We start from the raw sequence: 15,400 nt of genomic DNA, 5'->3' as shown, positions 1-15,400 counted from the left end.
ATTTTTACAACAGATCGTGTTGTTTTAGACCCTAGGTTCTCAACGTGTGGTATGCGTACCCCAGGCAGTACTTCTGATGGTTCCAGGGGGTACCTGGGCTTGATATACTTAACCAATAACAACAAATTTAGAGTTTTAGAAAATGATAAATCTTATTTAGACAACACCAAATTAGTGTTTTAGCTAATTAAAAGCAATATTAAATGCTTGGAAATAGTTTAGAACCAATTATCGTGTATTATGATTAAATATATATTTGTCAGGGGGTTATTGTGATAATGTTTACTATGCTAGGGGGTACTTGGTGAGTACAGGGTTTTAAAAGGGGTGCATAGCAATAAAATGTTGAGAAACACTGGTCTAGACTATAGATGAAAAATGACTCAAGTGCTTATCTTTGTTTCATTATGAGCCAGCTTTAACACAGAATGATATCTAAATGATCGAACAGTAGAAGCTGTTGCTGCCTGGGAGTCATACAAAGGGTGCTGTCCAAGGTGCTGAACTTCTGCCTAAACTGTTAATGCTGTCCAAGGTGCTGAACTTCTAACTACAACATTTTAGCTGTCCAAAGTGCTGAACTTCTTGGCTTGTAAACAGTTAATAGTATCACTGTCCAAAGTGCTGAATCCCTGCCCGCTGAACTGTTAATGGTAGCGCTGTCCGAGGTGCTGAATTTCTGCCTACATGACCTTTAATGGGTGCGCTATCCATAGTGCTGAATTTCTGTCTCCTGAATGAACTGTCAGTGGCTTGGCTGTCCAACATGCTGAGTCTACGGCTGTTGCCAACTGTGCTTATTAAAGGAGAACTGTCGTGAGAGGTATATGGAGGCTGCCATATTTATTTCCTTTTAAGCAATACCAGTTGCCTGGCAGCTCTGCTGATCTATGTGGCTGAAGTAGTGGCTGAATCACACCAGAAACAAGCATGCAGCTAATCTAGTCATATCTGTCAAAATTGTCAGAAAATCCTGATCTGCTGCATGCTTGTTCAGGGTCTATGGCTGAAAGTATTAGAGACAGAGGATCAGCAGGATAGCCAGTTAACTGGTATTGCTTAAAAGGAAATAAATACGGCAGCCTCCATACACTTCTCTATACAGTTCTCCTTTAATTGTAGCACTGTCCAAGGTACTGAATCTCCAACTCCCCTACCCCTCCTTTGATGCTGTGATCCCTTCCCTGCCCCATCATCAGCTGTCACTTACCTTCTAGAATGCCTACCAAGAGAGTCAGTAGGAGCAAGCCCGGCAGCATTCTCCTTCTCACAGTCCCAGACCCTTTCCTGTCCGTCTTGAGTAGCAGATAATGTATTTCTTTCTTTGTACAAACTACTTGGTATCTGTCTTCGGCTAGTTGTGCTTCCTATATCCTTCTCCTGCACAGAGCTGGCCGCTTGAGATCTTCCAGGCTGGATCCAGAGCTCTGAATAACAGCTGCGGCTGAGCTTGGCTCTATTTAAATAGAAGGTGCAGGCGTGGGAGGCTGGGCTATTCGCCTGCCTTTAAAACAAGCAAGCAGAGCTATCCCCTATCTCCTTCCAGGAACCTGCGTCACCACGATCCCCCCAAAGATTCTATTTATGTTGAAAACCTTCATGAATTATTGAACCTGGGGATGTCTTGAGCAGAAAAATACAGAGACAGAGAGGTGCAATGAAAACACATGTTATTGTGTATGTATTAAACAGAAATAATAATAATACAAACATTTGCCTTCAATCCTCAGTGGCTATAGCAGGTAACTGTTCCTCAGCATAGATAGTGTGTATTTATCCTGTCTGCTCAGTTATTGATAAAACCAGCTGTGTTTATTGTTGCACTGTATGCTGGTGCTACATACATACATTGTATATCTAAAGGTGGCCACACACGATACAATAAAATGATCAGATTTTACAGCAATTCGATAAAAACGATCGGATCTCCCGAAAAAATCAAAAGCTTTTTTTTCAATCGACTGAAAAATCCAATCGGATTTCCCGTTTTCTTCGATTTTTATCGATCCGGAATGCCAGATTTTTTTCTTCAATCTTTCTAAAGATAGTATGGGGTGTGTTAGATTGTCAATTTATTAATACACACACCCTAGCAATTTTGTCAGAGTTTCCAATCATTTTTATCATAATTGGGGAAAAATTGAACATTCGTGTGTGTGGTACATTGGTCAGATTTTTGAAATGTTACAATCAGTCAGAAAAATGTATTGCAATTCTTAAATTGAACAGATATTTACAAAATTGTATAGTGTGTGGCCACCTTTACGCTAAATAGTCTGTAACAGTCCAAAATACTCTCTGCCCAGTCAAAGCAAAGTTGTTTTCCCACTGGTTACTCTGAATGCTGCAAAACCATTGCTGTTTGCACAGGATAATAAAGCCAATCATCTATTACATGATGAATCTATTTAACTGTCTGTTATGCTGGGAATACATGGGTCGATTCTGGCGCTCGATTCTACCCCCAATCGTTTTGCCCGCTCAATTCTCTTATCTTCCGCTCGTTTTTATTATCTTTTTTCAATTCACTTCAATAATGAATCGAGCGGCAAAACGATCGAACGGTGATTGGACATGTCAGAAATTATCTATCGAGCCATCTTAACGGCTCAAATTCGAGCCGTGTTTTCCCAGCATTAGACATTTGTAATGATCAGATTTCCACTCTTAAATGTTTCATCCAATAAAGGTATTTTGCCTTTGCAGAATTGCTGTTCTTCTTGTTCTATCATTGTATTGAAGGGTTCTGTTTAGTGTCATACAGCAAGCTCCTGCAGAGATTTCACTAATATGGCTGGATAGTGTACTGGTTAAAGGTGACCACTAATGATCCAATCTTTTTCATCCAATCTTACCATTTCTATGCAATATAAGGTAACTGCCTGAAGTATCCATTCAGTATATTTCTCTCAATTTACCCTTATACTACATAGATTTGGTAAGATTGGATGAAAAAGATTGGATCATTAGTGGCCACCATAAGGGTCAGGGGACAGGAGACCTGGGTTTGAATTTTAATCCTTCCTATTCAGTGAGCGAGATCCTATTCAGTAAAGAGACCTTGGTCAAGATTCTCTAACACTGCTACCGCCTATAGCGTACATGCTAGTGGCTGCAGCTCTTGTGCTTTGAGTCGGCCAGGATAAAAACGTGTTCTGTGTCTTGTCTAATGTGGTGCCCTGTGCTGTTTTTTCTCTGCTCTTTGCTGCTTTGCCTTCTCTCTATGATCTCTTTGAGGAGGATTAACCACTTAAGCCCTCGGTCGTTTTCACTTTATGCATCCGAGCAATGTTCACCTAACATTCATTAGCCTATAACTTTATCACTACTTATCACAATGAACTGATCTATACCTTGTTTTTTCCGCCACCAATTAGGCTTTCTTTGGGTGGTACATTTTGCTAAGAGCTACCTTACTGTAAATGCATTTTAACAGTAAGAATAAGAAAAAAACTGAAAAAATTCATTATTTCGCCCATTATAGTTTTAAGATAATACATGCCTCCATAATTAAAACCCACGTATTGTATTTGCCCATTTGTCCCGTTTTTTTCAACGTTTAAATTATATCCCTATCACAATGTATGGCGACAATATTTTATTTGGAAATAAAAGAGCATTTTTTCCGTTTTGCATCCATCACTATTTACAAGCGTATAAAAAAAAATTGAAATATTTCATCTTTAAATAGACATTTAAAAAGTTTAGACCCTTCGGTAAATATTTATGTGTTTTTTTTATTGTAATGTTTTTTTTATTATTAAACATTTTATGTGGGTATTTTTGGGAGGGTGGGATGTAAATAGTATTTGGTTTGGGTAAATATATGTGTATATTTTTTTTTTACATTTAGATGTAGTTTTACTTTTTGGCCACAAGATGGCAACCTTGAGTTTGTTTGCATGACGTCACTCTAAGCGTATAATGTACGCTTATAGGGACATAGGAGAAGAGGGGAGAGGAATCAGTGATCGGGCACAATGGCCAGATTCATTGATTCCTGGGCTAACGATCCGCGCCTGGGAGCGTGCGGGAGCGCACATGGCCTCCTTGACGTAGTTCTATGTCAAGGAGGACAAAGTGGTTAAAGTGTACCCGAGCTGAAACCTTCATGAAGAACCACCTACATACCTAGGTAGAGGGAAGCCTATGGATCATGCAGAGAATTACATGTTTCCACGTCTTCCTGCTGCCCACTTTTGCTGCAAGCAGACCCCCAAAAAAGCTTTTCAGATTTCTGATCACGTCCGCACTTCTCTAAAGGTGGCCACACACCATACAATTTTTTAAAATATCTGTTCAATTTAAGAATTGCAATCAATTTTTCTCACTGATTGTAACATTTCAAAAATATGACCAATGTACCACACACCTATGTTAAATTTTTCCCCAAATATGATAAAAATGATTGGAAACTCTGAGAATATTGCTAGGGTGTGTATATTAATAAATTGACAATCTAACACACACCATACAATCTTTAGAAAAATTGAAGAAAAATGTCCAGCATTCCGGATAGATAAAAATCGAAAAAAATAGGAAATACGATCTGATTTTTCAGTCGAATGAAAAAAAAAAGCTTTCGACTTTCTTCGGGAGATCCGATCATATTTATCAAATTGCTGTAAAATTGGATCATCTTACTTTATCATGTGTGGCCACCTATAAAGAGACTCAGAGATGAGCAAAGATAAAGATTTTTTACTTACCCAGGGATTCCTCCAGCCCCATAAGCACAGATGTGTCCCTCCCCCTCCTCAAACCCTCCTCCATTTAGCGGGAATTCAGCCCTGGTAACTGGCTCAGTGACGTCAGTCAGGGTTTTCTGCACATGCGCAGGAGGTCCGCACATGTGCAGAAGACCCAGACTGAAGCTCACTGAGACACTTCCCGGAGCTGATTGCGGACAGACGGAGGACAACGGGAGGATGGGGAGGGACGCATCTGTGTTTAAAGGGCCTGGAGGAATCCCCGATTAAGTAAAAAATCTTTATGTTGGCTCATCTCTGAGTCTTTTTAATGCACAAGTGCAGCCATACTGCACCTGCATGAGTACGGCTGCGGCTGTGCAGCAAGCCAGAGCCACTCATGCTACTGCACACAGGCAGAGCTGGGGTCATGCATGAAGAGGAGCTTGGCTTAGATCTTCTAGAGGGTCCTGGCAAGTGGCGGTAGGAGCGAAGAGGACACAGGAAGCTTCTGACGGATCCAAAAGCTTTCCTCTACCGAGGTAAGTAGCTGGTTTTCCATGAAGATTTCAGCTCGGGTTTACTTTAAAGTGAACCCGAGGTGAAAATAAACTGATGAGATAAACAATTGTGTTTATCCCCCTAATCCTAAAAATTTACTTTTTTAGATATCCCATGGTTTTATTTTATATTTAAATATTTACAAAGTAGATTAAATGTTTTGTTGCCTCTGCTCAGTAGCAGCCTAATAAGTGTCCCAGAGTTAGAAAAAGGTTGATAAGTTCATATATTTTATTTCCCTCTGCTCTCAGAAGTTTTATTCTGCCAGGAAAACTTGTATGACTGTAAATTGATTATCAGTGATTATTTCTATATTCCCAACAAGGTACTGACAAGACAGAAGCTGTCACTTACATGCCTGGAAATTAAATATTCCAGGCACAAAATAAAACAAGTAAATCAGCCTGGTTATTGACATGCTTTATACTGTACATACACGTTTATCTTATCATGCCACATGTCGCCTCGGGTACAATTTAAGCTCTCTTTCATGCATTCAACTGAAGTGAGAAGAATATTGAGGCTGCCATGTTTATTTCCTTTTAAACTATACCAGTTACCTGGCAGCCCTGCTGATCTATTTGGCTGTAGTAGTGTCAGAATCACACCAGCAACTAACATGCAGCTAATCTTTTCAGATCAGACAATAATGTCAGAAACACCTGATCTGTTGCATGCCTGGATGGGGTCCATGGCTAAAAGTAAAAGAGGCAGAGGATCACCAGGATAGCCAGGCAACTGGTATTGCTTAGAAGGAAATAAATATGGCAGCCTCCATATCCCTCTCGCTTCAGTTGTCCTTTAAAGCAACCATGAATATGTAAAGTAATGAGACAAACAATGGTATATATAGTCCTACTCCTAAACAGGACTCTTCCGGAACCCCCTTATTTTCCATCTAAATGTTAAAATCTACCTGTAACTTTTGACATTCTCAGGTAAGTCGAGGTAGTTTTTTTTTTATGTCATTGGTCTCCCATACAGACAAATCTTGAACTATTGCATTTGTGATCTGTTCCCTGCTCCCAGAGGGTTTTTTTTCTCAGCCACACAGAGATTTACAACCCTAGTTATCAGTAAAAGAGTCTGACTGCAGAAAAACTGCTATGTAGTATAAATTCTTGAAGAGAGTCTGAAGCCTAAAAAATACCTCTTTTTACTAGGCAGTCCTGTTCAGCAATAAGGCCATTGCTGAAATGCTGCATCCCTGCAGCAGAACTTCAATTAATACCCCCTAAATCTGGGGCAAAATTCCACGATTTTCCAGGTTGTGTATTTTCCTGCCCAGGGGAGGCAAAGCTTTGTGCATTAGCTCTGCCTCCAGTCGCATCAATCTCTACCTCTTCCCACCCCTCTCAGTGAAAGAAGACTGAGAGGGGCAGGAGGAGGCGGAGATCCATGCGACAGTGGCAGAGCTACTGCACAAAGCCCTGCCTCTACCCGGAAGGAGCCCTGAATTTTGCCCTGTTGATTTCGGGGGTATTAATTGATCGTTCTGCCATGGGAATGAACAGGACTGCCTAGTAAAAAGAGGTATTTTTTTAGGCTTTAGACTCTCTTTCTCTCTCTCCATTTACAGAAAAAAAGGACACACAGACAGACACAAAGACGCACACTTCTGCTGAAGTGCTTCCTCTCCTCTGTGCAGGCTTGTCTGGCTGCCTCTGGGCTGTGCTGGGCTGTGAAGGAATACAGGATGCAGGCACATGCTGCAGCAGCCCAATACAATCCTCATGAAAGTGCAGCAGGGTGAAGCTACAAAACACACCCCTTGCCCTTCAACTTGTAAAGCCACACCCCCCGGAGGTAAAGCAGGGGGACAAATTTGAATTCTGTGGCCAGCCTTTCCTGCGCCATGCACCACCCACCAACATGGAAGTGCTGTGGAGCCATGACAATGGAGGATGCCAGAAGTTCGGGCACAAAGGGAGGTGGGACATATTCAGGGCACGATAGCTATAGATTTGCCCCTGGTGATGTGCCCCTGGATTGTAAACCATTGGAGACCTCCTATCTGGATCACAGATGACCATTTCCCATTCTTCCAACCATAATCTTCCCTCCCAAGAATATCTCTGATAGCTGCAAGCCTCACATTACATTAAAGCTTTCCCATGAGGGCCACTATCATATGAATTACGTGGTTGCAACTGAAATTTCAAGATGAACCAAATAGGAAAGTTATTATCTCCTTTCTTGAGTATATTTTAAGAAGATCTTCAGTGAATACCCACCTTGGCCGAGAGTCGGAATAAGCATCTCATAAATTGATGTATAGAAGATGGTTCCGAAAGGTCCATATTTGGGGGCAACACACAACAGCTAAAGAGGTCTGGACACAGATCTAAAAAAAATCATCCTACAAATTTTTCAGACATCACTTACTTTAATACTGAAAAGCAGTACTACACAGTCCAATAAAGAAACCGAAGAATTACCAAAAGAGATTAAGCCACATTCATGTCATGAAATTCTAACTATAAACTGGTTCTCACCTTCCATTATTTCAAGCAAGCTAAAAATACATTAAAAATGTATGACCAGTGGCATGAATACAGTTCATAAGGCCTTCTAATGAAACCTTGATTGGGTCACCCCAAGGTTCACAATCCTTCTCTTGCCTCCATTCGGTGCCCTTAGCGGCCTAGTAGCCCATCTTACAAGGGTCAAAAAACAAGTGTGGCCATCATAATCTTCACACCCATAACAAGTGTAGTCACACAGACACACCTGATCTGAGGGATAGTCCCCTGTATCGGAGGAAGGGAAGGTTAGTAGTTGGGGCCCCAAAAAAGCTCTTGGTATGACTATTTGATAAACTAGCAGCTTGGACTGAAGGTAGACTTAAGAATGTAAAAGGCTTGTGGAATCCATGGATTTTAATATACATCAGGGCAAGATAGTTGGAGGCATTCATTTTTTGACAGGCTAGGCCAGGGGTCCCCAAACGTTTTGGGTCGAGGGCCGGGTCAACATACTTCACACTGTTGGGGGGCCGGAATATACATAAAATGATGTCTTTGCAGGCCAGACAGTGAAGCATACCCAGGTGACGACCTGCAGCCCAATTGGACAGCAGTGTCACCTGGTGTGGAGTTAATTGGAAACCAGCAAATTACTGCTTTCTGGCTTCCATGTGGATTGGTGGTGCCAGCACTGCTAGTCTATACGTGGACCACCAATATTTAAAGATGTAGCTGACCGCATCTATAAGTAATACATTTTGTGTGTGTGTGTGTGTGTGTGTGGGGGGGGTAGAAAAGCCTCAAGGGGCCACATTCGGCCCATGGGCCTTAGTTTGAGGACCTCTGGGCTAGGCTATGATACTTCCGTAGCGTGTAACGAGAAGAAGGTCTCAGAGATGCAGTTATTTCTGTATTGCATAGATTTAATTTTAGGTAAACAAATTTTAGGTAAACACTGGGTGCTAAAATGCAAAATATATATTAAGATGAAAACAATGCCTCTTGCTCCAAGCCAAGTGTGTACTGAAGATGACTATTCAACTGTGAATATTCTTTGTACATAGGAAATCTGTGTGTTACAATAAAAAAACTTTGAAAAAGAAACTGTTTTAACCATTTGACCACTACAGGTTGTGTTTCCCTTATGGACCAGAGCAATTTTCACCTTTCAGCGCTCCTCCCATTTATTCGCCAATAATGTTATCATTACTCATCACACCAAAATGATCTACATCTTGCTTTTTCACCACCAATTAGGCTTTCTTTAGGTGGTACTTTTTACTGAGGATTATTTTATTCTAAATGCATTTAAAGGGGAATTTAAAAAAATGGAAAAAAAAACAGTATTTCTCAGTTTTTTAAGCCATTATAGTTTTGAAATAAAATGTGCTACTGTGGATAAAACCCACACATTTTATTTACTCATTTGTCCCAGTTATTACGCTGTTTAAATTATGCCCCTACTGCAATTTAAAAAAAAACTGTATTTTTTCAGTTTTGTGTCCTTTTATACTATACCAGTAAAACAAGCCCTTATTTGCAAAAATAACAGTAATATACCCTCATGACATACGTATTAAAAAAGTTGAGTCCCAAAGGTAACTATTTATGTTTTTTTTTAAAGGGGGGGGGAGTAAGGGATTATTTAATTGAGGATTTATTTATTTTTATTTAAAGTAAAGGTATGTAGTGTGCATTTCCACTATTTGGCCACTAGAGATAATAGTTGCCAATGAAAGATGACGGGTTGTTTGTGTGTGTTTGCTTATGGAAGAAGGAAGATGCTGGATATGGTGTGGCTGCTCGAGGTGTCCCTGCACATGGAAGAGGGAGGTGCTGTAAATGAAAAGTGTGGGAGGGTGCTGCACATGGAAACAAGGAGCACATAGAACAGTTGCATAAAAATAGAGGGGGATGATGTAGGGCTTCACATGAAAGAGCAAGGATGCTGCACATGGTGTGGCTCCATATAGAAGAGAGATGCTGTAGTCTGTAGATACAGTACTAGCCCATAAACAACTCACAATTTCTCAAAGTTTTCTCCTAGTAAATTTTTCATTTTCTCTTTAAAATAAATTTTCAGCATCCTCGTTGCCAAATTTATTCTCACTGATTGACAAATTCTGTGTTGTTTCAGGGTTTAAAATGAACCGCTCTTAATCTGAGGCACTAGCTTTTGGCCTAACGGAAGAGCAACAGGTTTCTCTAGCTTCCATCTTCAAGTTTACGTTTCAGAAGAAAGGATTGAAGTATTTGGAAGTAAACTTGACTCCCTCTCTCTGACAGCTCTATACCACTAATTATACTCCCATGTTGGCCAAGTTACATGCCCTCCTTTGAGAATGGAAATCTTACCATATATCACTATCTGGAAGAGTGAATGCTCTAAAAATGACAGCTTTACCCAAGATTTTGTACCTCTTTCGTGCACTTCCCATCAGTGTAGTCACATCTGATATTAAAAAGCTCCGGTTGCACTTCACTAGATTTCTCTGGTCTGGGAAAACCCCCACAATTAGCTATAATTATCTTTCCAGAGATAAAACTGAGGGTTTGATCTTACCTCGGCCCCACCTTAAAGATTTCTATAACCTCACTAATTGTGACTCCTTTGGATACCTACAGATGCAACACTTTGTTCAGAGCTGTGTGAGAGAGAGACTTACAAAAGATACCCCCTCTGTTGAAAAAGAATTTCACTCTTATCACCACGCACCTGGTCTGTCTCTTTTATTGCGAATTATGGTATCAGAATTTAGCCAAAGTTACCCCTCCATAGGCAAACGCAGGGGGGATTACAGCTGCCCAGAATCCCCCCTCAGACCAGGGCCGGTGCAATGTCTGGGAACAGGCACAAGTTGAGACACCAGAATGTCTGCAGGTATCCTGCAGCTCACAGCCCTGTCCCCTTTCTTTCCCTGCTACAGTTGACTTTGGATGGAGCAGCAACATGTGTACAGAGCATGGAGCAGCTCTAGTGTGTGAATGCTTCACTTTCCCCTTCATTACCAATATCGGCTGTCCTCATTATTATCTGTATCCAAACTGCTTCTGACCCCGTTGTTGGTCAGTTGGGAAATTGCATTATGTGTACCCAGCATGATGTCCTACCATATTATATACTATATTGTGCATGGCTGAGGGAGACCTTTCAGGAATCCCCCCCTTGAAAATCCTGGGTTTTCCCCTGCCCTCCTATGCTTAAATGGCAGGAACGCCTTGGCTCTGAATGAATAGATGAGGAATGGGAATCATTGCTTACAGACCTTGCAAAATCTTCTAAAAATAGCTTAACAAAAGACAGGGGATATAAAATATTATATGACTGCTGGTACAGAACTCCATCTCTCCTTTGTAGTAGAGGGCTCCTACCCTCCAATCTGTGTTTCAGAGGATGTGGGCTGGTGGCAGATCAAGCTCACTGTTGGTGGGGATGTCCTGTTGTTGAAAAGTTTTGGTCAGAGTGCTTCCATTTGGCCTCTTCAGTTATAGGGAAGGAGATTGCCCCGAACCCATGGATTGCTTTATTTAATCAAAGGTCTTCTTTGTTGTCCAAACATGCTAATAGACTGTTGGTTCATTTTTGCAACACGGCCAAGGCTATTGTGAGCAGAGAATGGAAATCCTCATCTATAGCTCCTAGGTTACTGAACAATAAAATGACGGAAATTTACTGGATGGAAAAAATTACTTCGTCCTTGTCCAACCAAGATGAACATTTTGATGCTGTTTGGTCGCCCTGGTCAGACACATTTCCCCCACTCTCTCTACAGCACTCTGGACATACCCTGGGGTCGGGTTAGATTTACTTTTAGTAAGGTGTTACCTTATGTTGTACATTATTATTATGGCTTATTTGTGTGGTCTTCTGTAAGTTTTCCTAGGCATAGGCAAACGCAGGGGGGGATTACAGCTGCCTGGAATCCGCCCTCAGACCAGGGCCAGTGCAGTGTCTGGGGACAGGCACAAGTTGAGACACTAGAATATCTGCAGACATCCTGCAGCTCACAGCACCGCCCCCTTTCTTTCCCTGCTACAGTTGACTTTAGATGTAGCAGCAGCGTGTGCACAGAGCATGGAGCAGCAGCGTGTGTACAGAGCACGGAGCAGCTCTGCGGAACTTAACAGAGTCAGGTATGAGCACAGCCCTGTGCCCTGCTGTGTGAATGCTTCACTTTCCTCTTCATTACCACTGTTGGCTGTCCTCATTATTATCTGTATCCAAACTGCTCCTGATCGATCCCATTGTTGGTCGTTCGAGAAATTACATTATGTGCACCCAGCATGATGTCCTACCATTTTGTATTATGCGTGGCTAAGGGAGACCTTTCAGGAATCCCCCCCTTGACAAACCTGGGTTTGTCCCTGCTAGCTTCATCCACGGCAATAGGTATATGTATATGATTATCTCATTATATGATGTTGCAACCACTTTTTGCTCTTAGCATTGTAAACTATTACTGTTCTATAAACAATTTTGTTGAAAAAAAAAAAATCTTTTCAGCATTTTGCAATTGAAACAGTACTAAAAGTATTTTTCTTTCCTGCTGGTGCTTAAAGAGACTCTGAAGCGAGAATAAATCTCGCTTCAGAGCTCATAGTTAGCAGGGGCATGTGTGCCCCTGCTAAAACGGCGCTATCACGCGGCTAAACGGGGGTCCCTTCACCCCCAAACCCACCCCCGCAAACCTTGGTCGTAGACTTGGTCGTTCGTGGAGGCAGGGCTAACGGCTGCAGCCCTGCCTCCAGTTGCGTCTATCAGCGGCGCATTGCCGCCTCTCCCCTGCCCCTCTCAGTGAAGGAAGACTGAGAGGGGCGGGGAAGAGGCGGAGATACGTGCTGACAGATGCGCGTGGGGCAGGGCTGCGGCGGTTATCCCTGCCCCAACCAGGAAGAGGGGATGCGCTGCACGGAGGGGGATTTGGGGGTGAAGAGACCCCCGTTTAGCGGCGCGATAGCGGCGGTTTAGCAGGGGCACACATGCCCCTGCTATCTATGAGTAGTGTTGGGCGAACAGTGTTCGCCACTGTTCGGGTTCTGCAGAACATCACCCTGTTCGGGTGATGTTCGAGTTCGGCCGAACACCTGATGGTGTTCGGCCAAACCGTTCGGCCATATGGCCGAACTAAGAGCGCATGGCCAAACATTCCACGAACGTTTGGCTAGCGCTGTGATTGGCCGAACGGGTCACGTGGTTCGGACCCGAACGCGCTCTGATTGGCCGAACGGTCACGTGGTTCGGGTAAATAAATACCCGAACCACGTCATATCTCCGCCATTTCTCTGTGGGTTTAGCTTTGGGTAGGCAGGCAGGGTAGTTCGCTCTCCAGCCACGCTAGCCAGGGTCCCCCCCCTAGTCATTGTGTGTCGCTGCTGGGAACAGTAGTACACCGCTCGCTCAGCCACACTATGTATAGCATTGGTTACTGCCACTGTGTACCTCGCTCAGCCACACTATATATAGCATTGTGTTTACTGCCACTCTGTGTACACGGCTCAGCCAGACTATATAGCATTGTGTGTACTGCCACTGTGTACCTCGCTCAGCCACGCTATATATAGCATTGTGTTTACTGCCACTCTGTGTACACCGCTCAGCCAGACTATATAGCATTGTGTGTACTGCCACTGTGTACCTCGCTCAGCCACGCTATATATAGCATTGTGTTTACTGCCACTCTGTGTACACCTCTCAGCCAGACTATATAGCATTGTGTGTACTGCCACTGTGTACCTTGCTCAGCCACGCTATATATAGCATTGTGTTTACTGCCACTCTGTGTACACCGCTCAGCCAGACTATATAGCATTGTGTGTACTGCCACTCTGTGTACACGGCTCAGCCAGACTATATAGCATTGTGTGTACTGCCACTCTGTGTACACCGCTCAGCCAGACTATATAGCATTGTTTACTGCCACTCTGTGTACACGCTCAGCCAGACTATATAGCATTGTTTACTGCCACTCTGTGTACACCGCTCAGCCAGACTATATAGCATTGTGTGTACTGCCACTCTGTGTACATCGCTCAGCCAGACTATATAGCATTGTTTACTGCCACTCTGTGTACAACGCTCAGCCACACTATATGGCATTGTTTACTGCCACTCTGTGTACAACGCTCAGCCAGACTATATAGCATTGTTTACTGCCACTCTGTGTACACCGCTCAGCTAGACTATATAGCATTGTTTACTGCCACTCTGTGTACACCGCTCAGCCAGACTATATAGCATTGTGTGTACTGCCACTCTGTGTACACCGCTCAGCCAGACTATATAGCATTGCGTAATCTGCCAGTCAGTGTGTATATTGCTGGGATCAGTAATACTCCACTCACCGCCAACCACTATATGAGCTCACCATCAGTTCCTCAGAGACCTCCGCTGTGAGCAGCACTCCCAACAACAGCAACAGCCAACGCCCCACGCAAGCTATAACATCCACCCCAGCAGCCAGTGGTCAGCAGCAGCCCTCCCCGGAGGAGAACGTTGTGTCCATCGGTCCGTCGCCAGAGCGATTAATGAGGGCTGCCATTGAGGAGATGATGGGGCCTGATGTGGAGGAGGAGGTCTGGCTCAGGCCAGCATCCCAAGTTAATGTTGAGGACGATGAGGGGTCTGTGTCTGGGGATGTTGGGGTGGCAGAGGTGGTGGGTGGGTCAGACTCAGGAGAAGAGTTGTATGATGAGGATGATGATCGGGACCATCTGTATGTGCCTCAGAGTCCGACCCCGGAAAACATGTTGTATCGTGTGTTTAGGTACTAAAATCTGCGTTCCCACTTCCCAGTACTGCCCGCAGTGCCCGGGTCCACGGATTCATATAATTTTTTGGGCAGCACTATCAAACTGTGGTACTATGAGTGAGTTGCCATGGTCCTTCTGTGCTGCCTGTCACACTCACCGCCTGTCTGCAGATGGATTGTTCAACACAGCTACGCCATCTGACATGTAGTCCTGGACCTTGACCATCTTCTCCAGGCGATTGGTGTTGGAGGACGTGGAACTGCCCGATTGCTGTTCTGTGGGCTGCTGCATGGGTGTCAGAAAATGTTCCCACTCCAAGGACACTGCCAATACCATTCCCTTTTCGGCACTAGCAGCAGCTTGTGTTCTTTGCTGCCCTCCTGGTCCTCCTGGGTTTGCTGAAGTCAGTCTGTCGGCGTACAACTGGCTAGAGAAGGAGGAGGATGTCAATCTCCTCTCTAAAGTCTCCATCCTCAAGGGCCTGCTGGAATTGTTCCATCTTTGACCTGTCTGACACTTTCTTCAATCAGTTTTTTAACATTGTGTTTGTATAAACTGGGTATAAACCCAGTAATTGGTGTTGTCCAGATTCTAGAATAATGAATAATAATGAATAGTGAATAATGCGCGGGCCGCGTTCAATGCAGTCTAGCATGAATTGAGCCATGTGTGCCAGAGAGTCCTGGCAGACTCCTCTGTCTTCATGTTCTTGTGAGCGTTGTGATTGTTGTGATGCACCATATTCGTCACCAGCATCACTTTCTTCCTCTTCTGCTGTCCATTCCCGCTAAATTGTGGAAGTCCAACGTGCACCGCTCTGTCCCTCGGCAGTGGGGGCATCCAATTCCTGCTCCAACTCCAGCTGTTCCTCGTCCTGTTCTTTGTCATAGCTGGGACCAGCGTTTCCTGAGGCAGGTTGCCTGATGTTGGTATCAT

The 15,400-nt window shown here is 43.5% G+C and overlaps 1 protein-coding gene across 1 annotated transcript in view; it reads right to left on the bottom strand.

Moving 5' to 3' along the window:
• Window positions 1-1,472, bottom strand: part of CHGB (chromogranin B) — an 82,712-nt gene extending 81,240 nt beyond the window's left edge. Inside the window, exon 1 of the mRNA XM_068232499.1 lies at window positions 1,211-1,472. Coding sequence (XP_068088600.1) covers window positions 1,211-1,259 — 49 coding nt within the window. The 5' untranslated portion in view covers window positions 1,260-1,472. The remainder of the gene's footprint in view (window positions 1-1,210) is intronic.
• Between the last annotated feature and the right edge of the window lie 13,928 nt (window positions 1,473-15,400).

The sequence above is a fragment of the Hyperolius riggenbachi genome, chromosome 4, assembly GCF_040937935.1.
Source record: "Hyperolius riggenbachi isolate aHypRig1 chromosome 4, aHypRig1.pri, whole genome shotgun sequence".
NCBI lineage: Eukaryota > Metazoa > Chordata > Amphibia > Anura > Hyperoliidae > Hyperolius > Hyperolius riggenbachi.
The sequence above is the reverse complement of the archived record's forward strand: the minus strand, read 5'-3'. Positions and strand labels throughout refer to the sequence as shown.